This window comes from Panthera uncia, assembly GCF_023721935.1.
Source record: "Panthera uncia isolate 11264 chromosome C1 unlocalized genomic scaffold, Puncia_PCG_1.0 HiC_scaffold_3, whole genome shotgun sequence".
Lineage (NCBI taxonomy): Eukaryota > Metazoa > Chordata > Mammalia > Carnivora > Felidae > Panthera > Panthera uncia.
Window position 1 is genome coordinate 1,154,931 of NW_026057584.1, and position 15,453 is coordinate 1,170,383.

Here is a 15,453-nt window from a genome sequence, read left to right on the forward strand (position 1 = left end):
TCCCGTGGCCGGCGAGTCACAGGGACTTGGTTCTGAGTCATTTCCAGCCACCTGCCACTGTGACGGACCTGCACTTCCTGGATACAGAAGGTTCCGCGGCCTCTGGACGTAGGGAAGTGGTGGCTGGGCCTCGCAGGACATTATGTTTTTGGCTCTAGTTGGTGGAAATATTTTCCACGTGTTTCCCCATGTTTATAGAGCTGAAGGCATGGAACGCAGCCTGTGGCCGCGGGAGCCGGCCTGATGGGGCCTGGTGACCAGGGTCTGGCCAGATCAGTGCGTCCCAAGTGGAGACAGAGTGCCAGGCCGGGTGCGGGCCAGGGGCAGGGCGGCGCCTGCGAGGAGTGTCCTGGAGGCCGGTCCAGGGTGCGCAGAGGTGGAGGTCCCAAGGGCCGGGGGGAGCTCGGTGCTCTGTGGAATCGCGGGGCGCCTGCTGGTATAGGACCCCGGGGGAGGAGTGGTGGGCTCTGGGCAGTGGCGCCACGGTCCTCTGAGCAGCGTGAGACGTCCGTTTTCCCCATGGCGGCTCTGATGCGCTGTCGGGTCGGCGCTGTGGCTGTCGGGCCACCCTGGGGGCTTTGGCAAGCAGGGCTCACTTCTTGGCCCGCAAGGCCTGGCCGAGGCGGGCCTGTTGATGCCGAGGCGCTTCCTGGTCCGGCTGCTTCTTCAGACTGGCCACCTGGGGACAGGGCAGGAGCTCAGGTGGGTGGGTGGTGGCGGGGGGGCGGGCAGGGCCTGTAGCCAGGGCTCCCGGGCCGTGGTTGTGGAGAGCTCTGGGGGTCCTGAGGAGAGGCAGGTGCCTGGGAGAGAGACATCAGGCAGGCGGGGGACTCGCTGGCTGTCACATGGGGGTATGTGGAGCCATGCTCTTCAGGGACACCCATCCCAGGGGTCCTAGGGACTGAGGCCACTGCACACCCGCAGTGGATGGACCCCCTTCCATTCAGGCCGTGAACGCACTCAGAGTGATAAGGAAATGCATGCTGCTCAGCTTATAAATTTGGCAAATGTGACTTGGTGGGTTAGGGACACTAACTTGGGGGTGACACCGGGTGGTCACTTTACCCTTCTGGGTTTCAGCTATAAGATGAGAGTTTGGACCAGATGGCCCCCAGGAGCCCAAGGGTGAGCCCCAGCAGGTGTGCGTTCGTGTGGGGGGGGCGGGGTGCCGGCGGGGGGAGGGTCACTGCCATGTTTCGTCACTGCCTTGTCCCCACGTACACCACTGTTCTCCCTTCCTGACTCTGACAGACAGGTGCGGGGGTCACCTCTGCTCCGACTGCCATGTGCTAGGTGCAGTTGGACACTTTACCCGCGGTGACCTCCGGCCCAAGAACTGTCCTCACCTTCCTCCTAGGGGCCCAGTGATGGAGGCACAGAGAGGCCGGTGGCCTGTCTCAGAACACTCGCTCCGCCCCTCGGTGCGTGGTGGGGGTGGTTGGATGGAGTGTGAGAGCCCCTGGGGGTGGCTGGGACCCCCCTGCCGCAGGATTTCAGGCCGAGGCCAGGCAGGCACCCCTGCGGTGTGCTGCTACAGGGTGCCCGTCCCTCCCCACCCCTCCCTCTGCCTGGGGCACTGAGGTCCAGGCCCCACTTCCTCCTCCGGGAACTTCGGCCGCCGCTACCGGTGGGTCTGCTCCCGGCTCTCCAGGGCCTGCACAGCCTGCAGCCGGGCCCTGCGACCAGCTCCCGACCGCTGGGCCTGTGCCTGGGCCTGCTCCGCTCTCCGGGCCCGAGGTGAGAACCTGGGCTCCTCCCTGCTGCCCACCGACCTGAGAGCTGCACAGAGTCCAGGGTAGGGCGTCCAGCCCTCCCCCTAGGGCTACTATTCCTCCCTCCAGCCCCCAGCTGGCTCCGCCGCCCTCTGCTGGGCACAGGCCCGGCCCAGGACTGGCAGGCCGACCCAGGGGTTCAAGCACATTCAGCCCCTGGGCCTTGTCTGGCCTAGAGCCCCACCCACGGGCCTCCAGGCTAGGCCTCACAGCTGTTTTACTGGCATCCCAGTTTCTGCTTGGCTGGACTGGGGGAGGCGTCGGGTGGGGGGAGGGGTTTCGTGTGGGCGTCACAGACTCACTCTCGCCCCTGCCCCTCTTGCCAAGTCCTTGTGTGGAGGTAGGGGTCTGGCCAGCGGTGGGAGGGGAGATGCCCCCCACACACACAGGAGCAGCCCCTGGACTTGCCCACAGGCCTGCCTGACCCCGCGCTTCCCACACTCCTCCCCGACCTGCTCTGTTCTGCACAAGCCCCCTCGGCCGTGTGGCCACTCCTGCGGGGCCTGGGGAGGAGACCAGGAGGGGCCCACAGAGCCCCGAGCCCTGGTTCCACCCCTGCCTGCGCCTTGCGGTGTGAGCCTGGTAGACCCCACTGTCGTCTGGGGCCGGGTCTCCGCATCGGTCGGTGTGGGAGCGGTCCACCCCGTCCTTCCGGGCTGTGTGCGCGCCTCCACGTGGGCTGTGCGGCGTGAGACCCGCCGGACACTCCCTGCCCCTGGGTGCACCCCCGAGGCTGGCCCGGCTGACCTGCCGCCGCTGGTGGTGCCTCGGCGCGCTGTCCCCTTCCTGGTGCAGGCCGCCCACGGGCTGGGGCACTTGCTCCTTCCGGGCCCCCCGCCTTGCCGTGTCCCCTTCTTTCCTCAGCGTCTCCTGCTCCGTCTGTAAGAGCCCAGGTGTCGGAGACTGTAGAGGCCCTCTGGCGGTGGGGGTGGGGGGGAGGTGGGGTCAGGCCAGCCTTCCCCTCTGGAAAGGAGGTTCTGGAAAGGGCTCTGGGTCCCCTGAGAGCAGGCTGGGTAGAGGGAGGGCCCTGCAGCCAGGGAGCGGGCTGAAGGAGGAGCACGGGCTCCCGGTGCCAGCCTGCTTCAGGCTGGTGGGGGAGGGGAACGGCTCCATCTTTTGGGTGGCCTCCGGGGCCTGCCGCCCAGGGGCCCTCCCGGCATTGCCCTGGCCTCATGGAGCCCCGACCCCCCGCACTCAGGGCCCTGCCCACTCTGACCCAGGCCCAAAAAGCCTATGTCCCCACCATCTGTCTTCAGGGGGCCGCAAGCTGCCCCCAACAGAGCCCCCTTCTCGGTGGCCTTCTCCGGCATGCTGGTCACAAGCAGGGGGCTAATGGCAGGGGACTGAGAGAGCAAACATTTTCAACGGGAAGTTTGGCGGGCCTCCTTTTGTCCCTTGTGGGTGATCCTTTTGGAGGAAGGCACGGACACCTCAGGTCATGCCTCGTGGGTGCTGGATGTGGACAACCTCCTTCTGGAAGCCCATGGGTGGGCGCTGGGCCTGTCAGCAGTTGGGGCTCTCCAAACGGGGCCCCCTCCACTACCCTGCTCTGCCCGCCTGCCTGGTGGGTCCTGCTGGCTCCGGGCCAGTCCCTGTGCCCGGCGGGGGGCGGATGGGGCCCCTGGGCACTCCTCCGTTCGGTGTCTTCTTGCCCTGTGCCCAAGGCCTTGGGGCTGGTGTCACAGAGGCCCGGAGATGTGGCGGCTCTGTCTTGCTGGCAAAGTTATTCGGTCAGTGATAGGAGAACAGCTTACAAAAATAAGGACTTCCAGGGGTGCGGAAAACAAAGGGTCCGTTACAAAAATAAGGGCTTCTTTCTTCTTCAGGGGTGCGGAAAACAACGGATCCGCTTCCACTGAAGAAGGAAGGTCCTGTTTGTCTAAAAATCCAGTCACACTCCTGGAAGTGCATGTTAAAAAGGGAAGAGAAAAGTGAAATCCAAAATAAATAAACGGCCACATCCGGGTTTCCCCTCCTGAGACACCAATAAAGGGTTTATGGGTTTGGGGGCCCCTCACAGCTGACCTCCTGGAACTCATTAGCTGTTCCTCCCCTCCCCGACCTGGGCTGCAGGGGCCCACAACTGGCTCCGAGGCCCTGGGCAATGCCACCGCGGCCGGGCCCGTGCTGCCAGGAGAGGCCCTAGAGGCCTCGGCTCCCCCCGCTCAGCAGCTCAGTGTCGGGCCCGCCTTTCAGGAGAAGCAGGACTCCCGTGACCGTGACCGTAAGGGTGGGCCGACCCACCTTCCTGGGAGGGCAGGTGGCCCTGCATGGACAGGCTGGCCAGTGGCTTTCAGTGACTGTCCTGACCTGCTGGCCCCTGTGCCTGCATCCCGTTCCCAGGGGCCCTGCCCCTGACTGCCACCCCGCTGACCTGGCCACTCCCCTCTGGAAAACCCACTTGTCCCCGAGTCCACGTCAGCTGGGCAGTGTGGTCTGGTGGCCAGAACCTGTCCTGGGACAGCTGTTCACACGTGCTTGGGCAGACTCTGTGCTGGAGGGTCCAGGCCCAGCAGCGCCCTCGCCTGGTGGGGCCTCACTGCTCTCCTTCGGGGCCTGCTGCTCCGCGGGCACTGCAGCGGGCCCTCCTTGTCAGAGAGGCTGGGGGCCAGCTGGGCGCGGGGAGGCCTTCGAAGGCAGACGTCGCTCCCAGAGGGACCCCGCTGCTCCTGGTTTGTGGCACAACTCCGCACCCTCTGTCCTGCTCCTGCTGTGGCTGGTGGCCTCTGTCTTTCTTCCGCTCCTTGCTGGTGCCCATGTCCTGCGCCAGCCCCTCTGTCCTCCAAAGTTTGCGAGTTCTGGACACCCACCGTTTTGTCATCCATTCCACGGGCAAGGACTCGGTTCTGGTGAGGCCAAGCCCGGCCTGTACGGTCCCCTGGCCCTTCTGCCCTCAGGCCGCACCGCCCAGCCCAGCCTGCCCCGCGTAAATCTGGTCCGCAGGTCTGGGTGAGCAGGGGTGTGCAATGGCCGGCTCAGGGGTCTCCTGGACCTGAGGCGGCCCCTGCAGATCTGTGAGGCCGTGTCGTTTAACATGGACCCTCCCCACCGTCCCCTGGGAGACCCTGGCTGGGTGCCGCTGCCTCGAGCAACCGTAACAAATGCCCTCCCCTCGGGGCCCGGTCCCCTGTTTCGCGTGTGCAGATGAGCCCCCGTTGGCACACGCCTCCCACACCTCTGCCCAGGCCAGCGCTGCAGCGGGAAGGGCTTGAGCCGGCAGGGCCGTGTCCCCGTGCTCCTCCTCTGTGCCCACACTGCTTCGGGCCACTGTTCTGGGGGACAGGCCACGAGGGTTTCTGCCCAGATGGGGCCCAGGCATGCTCATGGAGGTTCTCGGTCACGAGAACCAGGCCATTAGGCCAGCAGGACACCTCTATATCCTCATCCCCGTGAAGCCTTAGGAAGCCCACCCTACCCTGGGGACCGTGGCCGAGGCCCTCAGCACCCCTGTCAATGCCAGGACTCTTGCTTTCCTCACTTTGTAGATGGGGTCATGGAACGCGAAGGGTCAGGTGCCTCAGACGCCAGGTCATCAGCCCGGCAAAGGCTGTCCCCAACCTCCCCTATGGCCTGATTCCTCCGTATTCCCTGCTCGAGTCCCCATCCTGTCTGCCCCCAGAGGGGGCTGTGAGGGTGTAACTCCGTCACAGGCAGCCGGGTGGGTCTGCCACACAGCCCCGTCCGTCTCAGGTGATGTGAGGGGGAAGGGCCCCCCCACAGCAGGCACCCGCCGGGTGGACCCACAGAGCCACGAGCGGGCGCGCGGCCTGGGTGATGTTCCGCCTGGTTCCCTTTCTCCGGGCCCCAGTTTCCTCCTCAGTCAACCTGGGCCCCAGGACGATGCTCTGGTGACCCCCACCCCTAATTTCAACCCGAATAGCTCCACTTCGACCTGTTTCTCACATGGAGACTGGATCCACTCACAGAATTACTGGCCAGTGGGCCCCTCGGCCTCACTGCCTCCCCATTCTGTCTGCACACTGGGGGCCGGCTCGCTGCCCTGCCTTGCCCCGGACGTCGCTGTCTGCCTTTGTTCGAGGGCTTTAGTTGGGGCCCTGTCGCGCACCCTGTCCTGTGTGGAGACTGCTGGGGTGACTAGATCGGCTTCTCCCCTTGAGCCTTCCTGGTCTCCCACTGTGTAGCCCTGTGCATTCCCCAGCTGTTGCCCTGGTCCTGTCTGTTGGGCACTCCCCGGGCCTGGGGTCATTTCCAACGTGGACGGCAAAATCTGGGGCTCCCGGGGTAGGCCGTGTGCCAGGCCACACAGCTCCATGCAGGGTTGTGGCCCAGACACTGGGGACAAAGCCGGCGATTTGCTATGGCCCCGGGGTGCCATACCAGAGGAGAGGAAAAGTAGCGGGGGCGTCACCACCAGGCATGGGGTTACGGAGGTCTACAGGGCGGCCCTGAGCTTGGAGAGGGGTGGGCAGGTGCAGAACAGGTGCCCACCCAGGGAGGCGCCTCCGGCAGCCTGGCCCTGCTTGGACCCCCACGGGATGCTCCCTTTTCCCCGCCTCCACCCGCCCCTCCACGGACCCCCGCCCCACCGCCGGCCCCGGCGGCCAAGGCCCGCCCACCACCCCTGCGCGCGCAGCACCGCGAGCTCCCCCTGCAGGCGGTCCCGCCTGCGCGCGGCGTCTCCTCCCGCGGGAAGCGCCTCCCCTGCGCTGTTGCTGCTGAGCGCTGAGCCGGGCCTGGCCCACGGCTCACCCGCTCTCTTCCCCTGAGCTGCGCGTCCACAGCCGGCCCTCTGTACTAGGGGCGCGTGCTGTGGAGCCGGAAACCCGGGGAGAGGCCTAGGGCCTCTGACTCCCTCCCGCCTCAGTTTCCCCGTCTGTCCGCTGTGGTGTCTGGGCATCTGGGGCTCCAGGTGTGAACGCTCGCCTCCGGCATCTCCTTTCCTGCCGGGGGGGGGGGGGGGGACGATGATTCTGTAAAGGGAATGCGGGGGGCCCTGCCCTCTGGGGCCGCTCACCTGCGCGGGCTCCATCGTGCCCTCTGCCTCCTGGCATCTGCGCCCCAGGCAGGCGACCTGCGCCTCCAGCCGCGTCCCCCTCTGGGCCAGGCCCTGGCTGTGCCTTCTGCTCTCATCCAGGGCCCCGTGCAGTGCGTCCACTTGCTCCTGCGGAAAGGATCGTGAGGTCTCCTGGAAACACGGCCTGGGGTGTGCTCCAGGGGCAGGAGCACAGGGCATCTGCCTGCACGGTGCTGCAGGTCGCTGTGTTGTAAAAAGGCAAGAACAGGTCGAGTACCCGTGCGCTTGGAGTTCCCTTGGAGCCGTGGTGGGAACGGCGCCGCTGCAGTGGGCGGGCTCTCTGCTGTGGCCGGGGGTGGCCTCAGAAGACGCGTGGCATCCCTCCAGGGCTTCCAGCCCTTGTAACGGGCTACGGTAGTCCTCCCCAGCTCACCGAGCCTGGTGGGCTCAGCCTGTGTGCCCCCCCTTCTGCCTCTGGGGTCTGCCCCCGTGTGTCGTCGCCCCCCCCCCCCCCCACGCCCCCGTCAGCACTTCTGACCCTGCTGTGTGCACAGAAGCATCTGTCCTAGGACACTACTCCCTGCCCCACGGGCACCCTGGACACATCGGACTCAAACTGAGCCCCGGTACGTGGCCCTTTCCCCTCCCCCGACACCCACTCACCCACCCTGCCCAGTCCTTGGCCCCTCTGGCTTCAGCCTGCCCAGACCGTCATCGTTTGCCTGGGCGCCCGTGACGCCTTCGCTTTGCTGTCTCCAGGCATGCTCCACGGGGTGGCCGACCACGCGTCTCAGTCCGTACATTGAGTTGGGCCGTGTGGTTGCTCTGAGCCTGCAGTGGCTCCCCACTGCCCTCAGGATGAAAACTGAGGAGGGAACACAGCCACTCGTCAAACCCGCCCACCCTGCTCACTCTCGAGTGAGAGCCTCTTGCTGCCCCTTGCCTGAGCTCTGCCCGGTGTCCTCTTGGCCCCGTGGCCCCCTGGCCCCGCGGCACTGGGTTCCCTGCAGCACCGCTTGGCCGTCTGTTAGCCATCGTCCCTGTCACCCCCTGCTCGGAGCCGTCCCCAGAACAGCGCCGTTGTGTCTCTCGGGCCCCAGGGCGGGCACACAGAGGGCCTGGAGAGCTCTTGTGAGCAAACAAACACACCCAAGCCTACTCGAGTCTGCCCGGCAAAGCCGCCGTCCTGCCCGCCGTGCCAGGCCAGTCTCCTGCATTTGAATCTTCCTGAGTGTTCCGTGGGGGAGGTGGCCTGTGCCTTCTGGTACCTCAGACTTCAGAAAATCAGGAGTCACACCTGTGGTGCTTTGGGGGCTGAGCGGGAAGGCAGAGGTGTGGCGCTGGGGGAGTCTGGGAGTCCCACAGTTGTCCACGCGGGAGCCCGTGGTAACTTGGACTCAAGGGGGCAAGAAGTTGAAGAACATGACTTGACTCCAGAGACGGCTGGGGGTGTCATGTGGGGGCTGAAGAGCCGCTGGTGTCCCAAGGGCTCCCGGGCCTGTACTGCTGGGTGGTCCAGGACCCACTTACCAAGATGGGAAGGGGCGCCTTTGGGGGTGAAGGTTCAGAGTTCAGTCTTGAGGAGCCTCCCAGGAGTCACTGGATGTGGGGCCAGTGTCACAGAACCAGGTGGCTCTGGAGGCCCAGGGCTCTGATGGCCCAGGGAGGGGAGGGCTGTCCTGGGGAGAGGGGAGAGGGGGAGGGAACAGGTCCTGGGCCAAGGAGATGTGAAAGCAGAGGGGAGGAGGCGGAGACTGCAGCCCAGGAGGACCAGAGGGAGGGAGAGGTTGGTCCCCCGTGTGGAATGTCCCGAGAGGTCAGGCGGACGCAGACCCATAAGGGACCCTTTGGATGGGACCAGATGTTGCTTGTGACCTTTGCACGTGTGTGAAGGTGGGGGGAGCTGGGGCTGAGGGTGGAGGGGGACAGCCGTTCCCAGCAGCCTGGCTGGGGGAGGGGAGACAGGGCTGCAGACAGGCGAGTGGGGTGCTCGTTCAGGAAGAGGGAGACTGGGCACGGCGCCAGAGAGGGAAGGCCGGAAGGCGCAGGGACCCCCTGATGAGCCACGCGGGTGCCAGCCCTGCAGCCACAGGGTCCCGGGCCAGCCAGGAGCGCTCACGCGGCCGTGTCCCGCGTGTGTGTCTGCAAGGCCTTCCCATCCGTTCGCTCGCTCACTCGGTTGTCACAAATGCTGGCGTGAACTTGCCCTGCTTGTGGCGGAGGCTGATTCAGAGGGGGGAGGGGAGTGCCTGCCTGGGGGAGGGGCTGCAGGGCTGACCCTGGACATCCTCCTTTTTGTCTGACGCCCAGTACTTTAGAAACGGACAGTGGGGACCGTGCCTGTGCCTAAAGCCAGTGACTCACCCTCCCCTGCACACTTGAAACCTACTGTTTTCTGCTTGTGCACGTTTCCAGCAGAAAAGCAGAGGTTTCCTTCAAATATGGCTTAAATATTTCGTGGCATTTTAAAGAGGTCCGAACCACTTCTGTGAAGGATTGTGCTCCTGTTGTAATGACTCAACATTTCTGGAATTCAAACGAACCGTAATGAACGGTGCGCCCTTTAGGAAGGTCAGCCGGTGCACCACTCGGTTATTCTCATTTCTGGTGTCGCGTTAGTTCCGAGTCCTGATGCTGTACAAGCTGTGGGCTGGGCAAGCGAGCCTCGCAAACCCAGGTTCGGTTGGAGGGTCCAGGAAGCTGCAGGAAGCTGGGCACACGGCCCTGCCCTCTGGGAGCCTCGGAGCCCAGATCCCCCCGGGGCCCGGCCCAGGAACACACCGGCACCGGGAAGCGCTCAGACGTAGAGGGGACCCGGCCTGCACAGGAGCCCAGGGCCCGGTGGCAGACACCTCTGGACTCCGCGCTGCCTGCCTGCCTCTCGCTCCGCTCTCCCGCTCTGACCGGCCGAGCCTTATCGTCAGTTTCACTATTGTTTTTCAACATTTCCTTTAAAAATCCCAAACGTTCATTCTTCCCTGTAAACGTTGCCCAGTTTCCCTCCAAACATACCATAAACAAACAGACGAAACCAAACCAAGAGAGCAACAACCGACAACCTACAAAGCAGGACCATAAACGCAGATCCATCCGGAAGCTACTCAAAAGCTCCTAACGGCCCTTGAGCCTCGGCCCCTCAGCGGTGCGACCGGACACGGCAACCAAAAGAGAGACAGATGTGTCATCATTCTTTTGAGAAGTAAAAACTGAAACTCTTAGAAAAGTGGTAAAAAGAAAAAGAATTCATGTCAGAAACCCGTGGTGCACACGGGCCCACAAGGAAGGAAACTGTGATAACGTGGAATGCTCTATTGAGGGAGGAAACTCAAACATAAATACATCACTTACTCAGTTTAAGAAATGAGGCCAATTACAAAAACACAAGAGAGGATGTTAATATAAGCTGAAATGAATAATTGTAGGCAAAAATGCGAGAAGAGGTCAAGTCGGTTCTTTTGAAAAGACCAGCCAAACAGGGGCACTGTTGGCAGGTCAGATTAAGAGAAGCAGCTAGAAAGCTTCGAGGCCAAGAGACAGACACAGCCACAGGTATAAATAAGATAGAGCCTCAGGTACAAAACGGGTCCAACCAGAGACCTAGCTACATGTGTAATAAAATGTCAAATAGCGTGTGCGGGTCCTTGGCGTTTAAAAACACAAGGTGGACAGAGGTCCAGACGACAACAGCCGCCCCAAGGGGAGAGGCGGCCCCCGGCGGCCCCCGCATCGCCGCGGGAGGAGCAGGGGGGAGGCAGTGAGCGGCGTATGGAGTGAGTGAGGTGCGGAGCGTCTGCGGGCAAGTCCCGTGCGTCTCGGGAACCTGACCTCGGCCGCTCCGTGTCTGGCAGGTGGCGGCGGAAGCTCACCAATTGACCGCATGAGGAGAAAATAATCTTTGCGCCCAAACTCTGGCAAGTGCGGCGCCCTGAGGGGGTACAGATGCAGACAGTCGTCCCTAAACGGCGGGCGGCCGCTCCGGGCTTGGGTGGGCCCGCCGACCCGCACGGCACGGCCTGCCAGTCCAGAGGCCGAGCGGCTCCCGGCTTTGCTTCTGGAACCTGACCGACACTGTTTGGGGCCCGGAGGAGCGCGCTCGGGAGAAGAGGGCGTGTGCAGGTCCCTGGGGGGCTGGGGCAGGTCGGATGCCCGGCAGGCTGTGACCCGGCTCTGATGGGGGGACACCCCTTCTCCCTGGGGGCGTGTGTGGGCCCGCACCCCCGCTTGCTCTGAGGACGACCCCCAGGTGCGGTGTTGGGCGCGTGTCCCAGCGCTCTGTGCTCGGTTCTGCCCTGTTGATCTCTTGAATTCCCAGGGTGGCCCTGGAAACGGGGAGGGATTTGCTCTCAAACAAGAATCTTACTGTTTGCATAGCACAGCCTACCATTTAATTAGGAAAACATGTTTTTAATTGACTTTCTCTTGACAAACACATTGGCTCATGTGAACCGGGGGGAAAACCCAGCCATGAAAGTGAAAGCAGCCGCGTCAGACGCAGACCTCGCTCTGGCACATGCTGGCGGCTTGGCCACGTGACCGACGGTGGGGGCGTGGGCGGTGGGGAGTGTGGCCCCGCGTCCCGAGCCCCTCGCTGGCTGCAAACGCTGCAGCTGGGATTCGCTGTTCGTCAAAAGGGCCTGGGGCCTCTGCGCCTTAGGTGCGTCTGAATCCCCCTCCCAGGTGCCCACCTCAGTGGCCGACAGGTTAAAACATTGGGTAAGGGGCGCCTGGGTGGCTCAGTCGGTCGAGCATCCGACTTCAGTCAGGTCATGACGGTTTCTGGATTCGACCCCCACGTCGGGCTCTGTGCTGACAGTGCGGAGCTGCTTTGGGTCCTCCGTCTCCCTCTCTCCCTGCCCCTCCCCCTTTCACACACTCTCTCTTTCAAAATAAATAAATAAACATTAAAACATTGGGAAAGACCTTCCTCAGACCTGGAGATCAGAGATTTTGAGGGTTCCCGCGAGGTCGAGGCACACAGAACCAAGTGGCCTAAAAATAGGAGAATTGCTAGGGTTCTAAGAACAACGGATAGATTTTAGCTCATAGACTTTGCTGAAAAGTTGAGGAAATTCTTAATCAAGCAGGAAAATGAACAGGGGTAGAGAAGGTTTGAACAACATCCAGAAGAGCCTTCTGCACCCATGCGTGGAAACCTCACAGAACCTTGGGGACGCTGACTCAGGGCCTGGGCTGGGGGCTGGAGGGCAGGCTAATAAGGACCAGGTCACGAAGGCCCCCAATCCCCTGGCAGGCAAGTGCTGGAGAGGAGGGGACCCCAGCCACCACAGCCACCACAGCCAGCCGTGCCCCTGAGAACAGGGCCTTCACCCTCCCTGTCCCTGGTGCCCCCCATGCTGCCCCTGCTGCCCTGCCCGCTCCCCACAGCCCCCAAGGTCCCCGTGGGTCCCCATGGCTCCCCCTTTCTCTCTGCCTTTCACTTTGGGCCTGAAATATCTGGACAGGGACATGTGAAGTCCCAGGTGGGTTTCTCTCCACTCCTGACTTTGAACAAGACCAGACCCCCTTCTTTGAAGACGTGCAGAGGAGGAAAATCTCGACAGCAGCAATCAACTGTGGTTCAAGAGACAAAGTCAGTCCGAGGGATCAGATCTGAGGGTATTGAGTTAAAAGAGAACAGAGTTATTGCAAGAAATGGGAACAGGTGTCAGGAAAGGTTCACCGACGCTCTCATGAAGGGGAGCCAGAGTGGGAACAGTTGAGATTAAAAACACAAGGACCGGGGTGCCTGGGTGGCTCAGTCGGGTGAGTGTCCGACTCCCGATTTCAGCTCAGGTCATGATCCCAGGGTTGTGGGATTCAGCCCTGCATCAGGCTCTGCACCAGTCGTGGAGCCTGCTTTGGGATTCTCTCTCTCTCTCTCTCTCTCTGTCCCCCTCTGCCCCCGTCCCCACACTTGCAAGCACTCTCTCTCAAAAAAAACAAAACAAACCCCCCCAAACCCCACGAGGACCAATCCAGGCATGAGGACAGGGACTAGGTTAGACGCGGCAGTCAGATGAACTAACCTAGATAAAGACCTGAAGTTCTCTGGGACGTGGCAGGGAGCCAGTGACAAGAGGTGACATTCAAGATGAACAAGGAGGAAAAGGCCCAGAGAGCAAGGCTGGGCTGCAGTGAATTTCAGGACAAAAGAGTGGGAAGAGGGTGGGGGAGAAGCGGTGGTCTTTAGGTGGAAATAACGTGCGTCGACCGAAGACAGATTCGACTCTGCAGGCGGAGGTAATGTACAGGCTAAGAAAACAGAGGGAGCGAGTCCACGTTTGGGGAACGTTTTTGAATTTCCAAGATAAACGGACCTTCTGGCTTCCTCTCTGGAAGGAACGATTCAAACCACCTAGACATTACCTTTCTGGAACTGTCTGAGCCTGGGGTCACGGGGCAAACAAGAAAAGAAGTCCGAGTAGAAACAGGCCCCTCCCGGGGAGATGGGTCGTGAGCCTCGCTCACCGCGTCCCCACCGACCTGCTGGGCCCACTGCTGACACCGGGTGTGGCGGGCAGAGTTCTGACCTGGCCTGTGCCCCGCAGCCCCAGGGTTACCCCAGGGTCGCCCTGTGACCACGTTAGGGCCTGTTGCAGACGTGATTAAGGTGACTCCTCAGTGGCTCTGAGTTAACCAAAGGGGGATGACCCAGGTGGGCCTGGTGACTCCCACGGGCCCGGCGGGCTGGCGGCAGAGCAGCGGCCGTGGGGTTCGAGTGCGAAGGGGGCCGTGTGGGGGTCCTGCCGTCGCCGCCGCGCTGTCGCGAGGGCCGACGGGAAGGCCCAAGCCGGGAGCCGGAGAAGCCCCCAGAAGCCGCTGGCTCCTCAGCCAGGAAATGGGCTGCGAAGAGTCTGCCTCAGGTAAGGAAGCGGCTCCCCACCCCCTCCCAAGAGCCCCCCGCTGTGCCAGGTGGGACCCCGCCCCCCGTGGGGCTGGCAGCTCACGCTGCCCGGGGTTCAGTCATCAGTCTGCAGCAATGGCTGCGTAGCGGTCAGAAAGGAACACAGTGTGGGCTGCTGTGAGTACAGAGCCTCCTGCAGACAGGAGGAGGGGTTCCAACTCAGGGGCGGGGCGCTTCATGGACCCCCGCCGGGCACGCAGAAGAAAGGTGGAGGCAGGGCCATCTGGAGCAGGGGAGGGGCCCAGGGGAGAGCCCCTGGACACAGGTGCAGAGCCCTTGCGGGGGGAGGGGCGGGGAGCCAGAGGCGTCCCCTGTGCACGGCGCGGTGACACGTCGGCTGCCGTGCTCACTGTTGCCACACTCCCACCGCCATGGAAGGGGGCAGGGGGAGCAAATAACCCTGAAATAAAAGGCTGGCATGGAAGTCGTGAGGAAGCATTAAATCAGCAAGGATCTTGTCAGCAACCAAAGAAAACCAGAGCAAATAAATTATTGCAAAACTTGTAAGCGGGATAAATTCCTTTGGAAAAGGCACACGCTCCGAGGTGGGCTTGAAACCAAGGCCAGGCGGATGAAATAAACGGTGACTGAAAACATACAGGGCGGGAGCGCGGGGCCGGGACCGGGGATGGGGGGTGGCCACTGCACGTGTCAGGCACAGCAGACTCAGGACAAATGGCACAGAACAGGCACCGGGAGCTCTAGGCTGGTAAGAGGCAGAGCGGCCAAGAAGCTTCAAGTTGTGAAGAACGTGTCCTAGAAATGTATAAACCAAAGACCCTTACAGACAAAAGGAGGTATTGCCCTCCCTGCCCCCACCGTGATGGCAAAATTCAGCACTTCACTCCCGGTTTTCATAAACTCGAGAGACAGATCCAACCTGGAGTATGTGACTGACGTGGTTGTAAAGGTTGACTTAATTAATACATACATTTCAAAATGTGTAACCTGCAAACGGAAAGCCTTATTTTCAAGCACGCACAGAACACACACATGTGAACGCACGTAAAATGGGGCGCGGCCCACCCCTCCTGCCCTGGGGGTCTGCCCCTGGCTCCGGGCCTCGCCAGCTCTGTCATGCAGGGCGCTCCCTAAGACTCAGTTTTCCTAATCTGTCAAATAAGGGCTGGGACCACCTCCAAGGCAGCTCTGCCAGGGGATGCCCCCGATGAGCGCCGTGGGGCCGTGTCCCTCGAGGCCACCTGCTCCAGCCCAGTTGTGCTTCTGCCTGTGGGGACCCCAAACCTCCGCCCCCCCAGAAGCCACCCCCTCACCGCCCCCCATCCCCAGGTCCCCGCCAGCTGCGTGCCCCACCTGGAGCCTCCGCTTCTCCCAGCTGGCCGCCCGCCTGCCAGCCCGGTGCTGCTCCTCCAGGCTCCGGAGCGCCTCCTCCTGCAGGGCACGCGCTGCCTGGGCCCTGCGCCTCTCACTCTCCGCCTGGCGCCGGGCTGCGGGGCGAGCAGGGTGCTTGCTTGCCTGGCTCCCAAGGTCAGTGCGGCCGCCACATGGGGGTCGCCCCTGCCCATTTCACAGGCTGGCTAAGTGACTGGGAGCTAGACGGTGGGGGCTGGAGTCCCCCCCCCCCCCCCGCCCGTCTGACAATTCCCTGCCGCTTGAGGGTCCCCGGGGGCGGGTCTGGGGTCCTGGCTCCCTCTGCCTGCTCCTTCTCTCCCAGGTTCTGTCCTTCCACAGACATCCCTCCTTCCAGACACCTCCTGGGCAGACCCACTAACGGAGGGAGGAGGGCACGTGATGCAATGGGGCGACCAGCAGGCCAGGGGCGCTCTCGGTGGTGACAGGGG

General features: G+C 62.9%; 1 protein-coding gene across 1 annotated transcript in view; it reads right to left on the reverse strand.

Moving 5' to 3' along the window:
* Positions 1–592: 592 nt before the first annotated feature.
* LOC125910910 (ciliary rootlet coiled-coil protein 2-like) overlaps positions 593–15,453 on the reverse strand; it is a 61,326-nt gene continuing 46,465 nt past the window's right edge. The window contains 5 exon segments of the mRNA XM_049614451.1: positions 593–679; positions 1,595–1,779; positions 2,366–2,651; positions 6,748–6,894; positions 14,966–15,169. Of these exon segments, the coding sequence (XP_049470408.1) occupies positions 593–679; positions 1,595–1,779; positions 2,366–2,651; positions 6,748–6,894; positions 14,966–15,169 (909 nt within the window).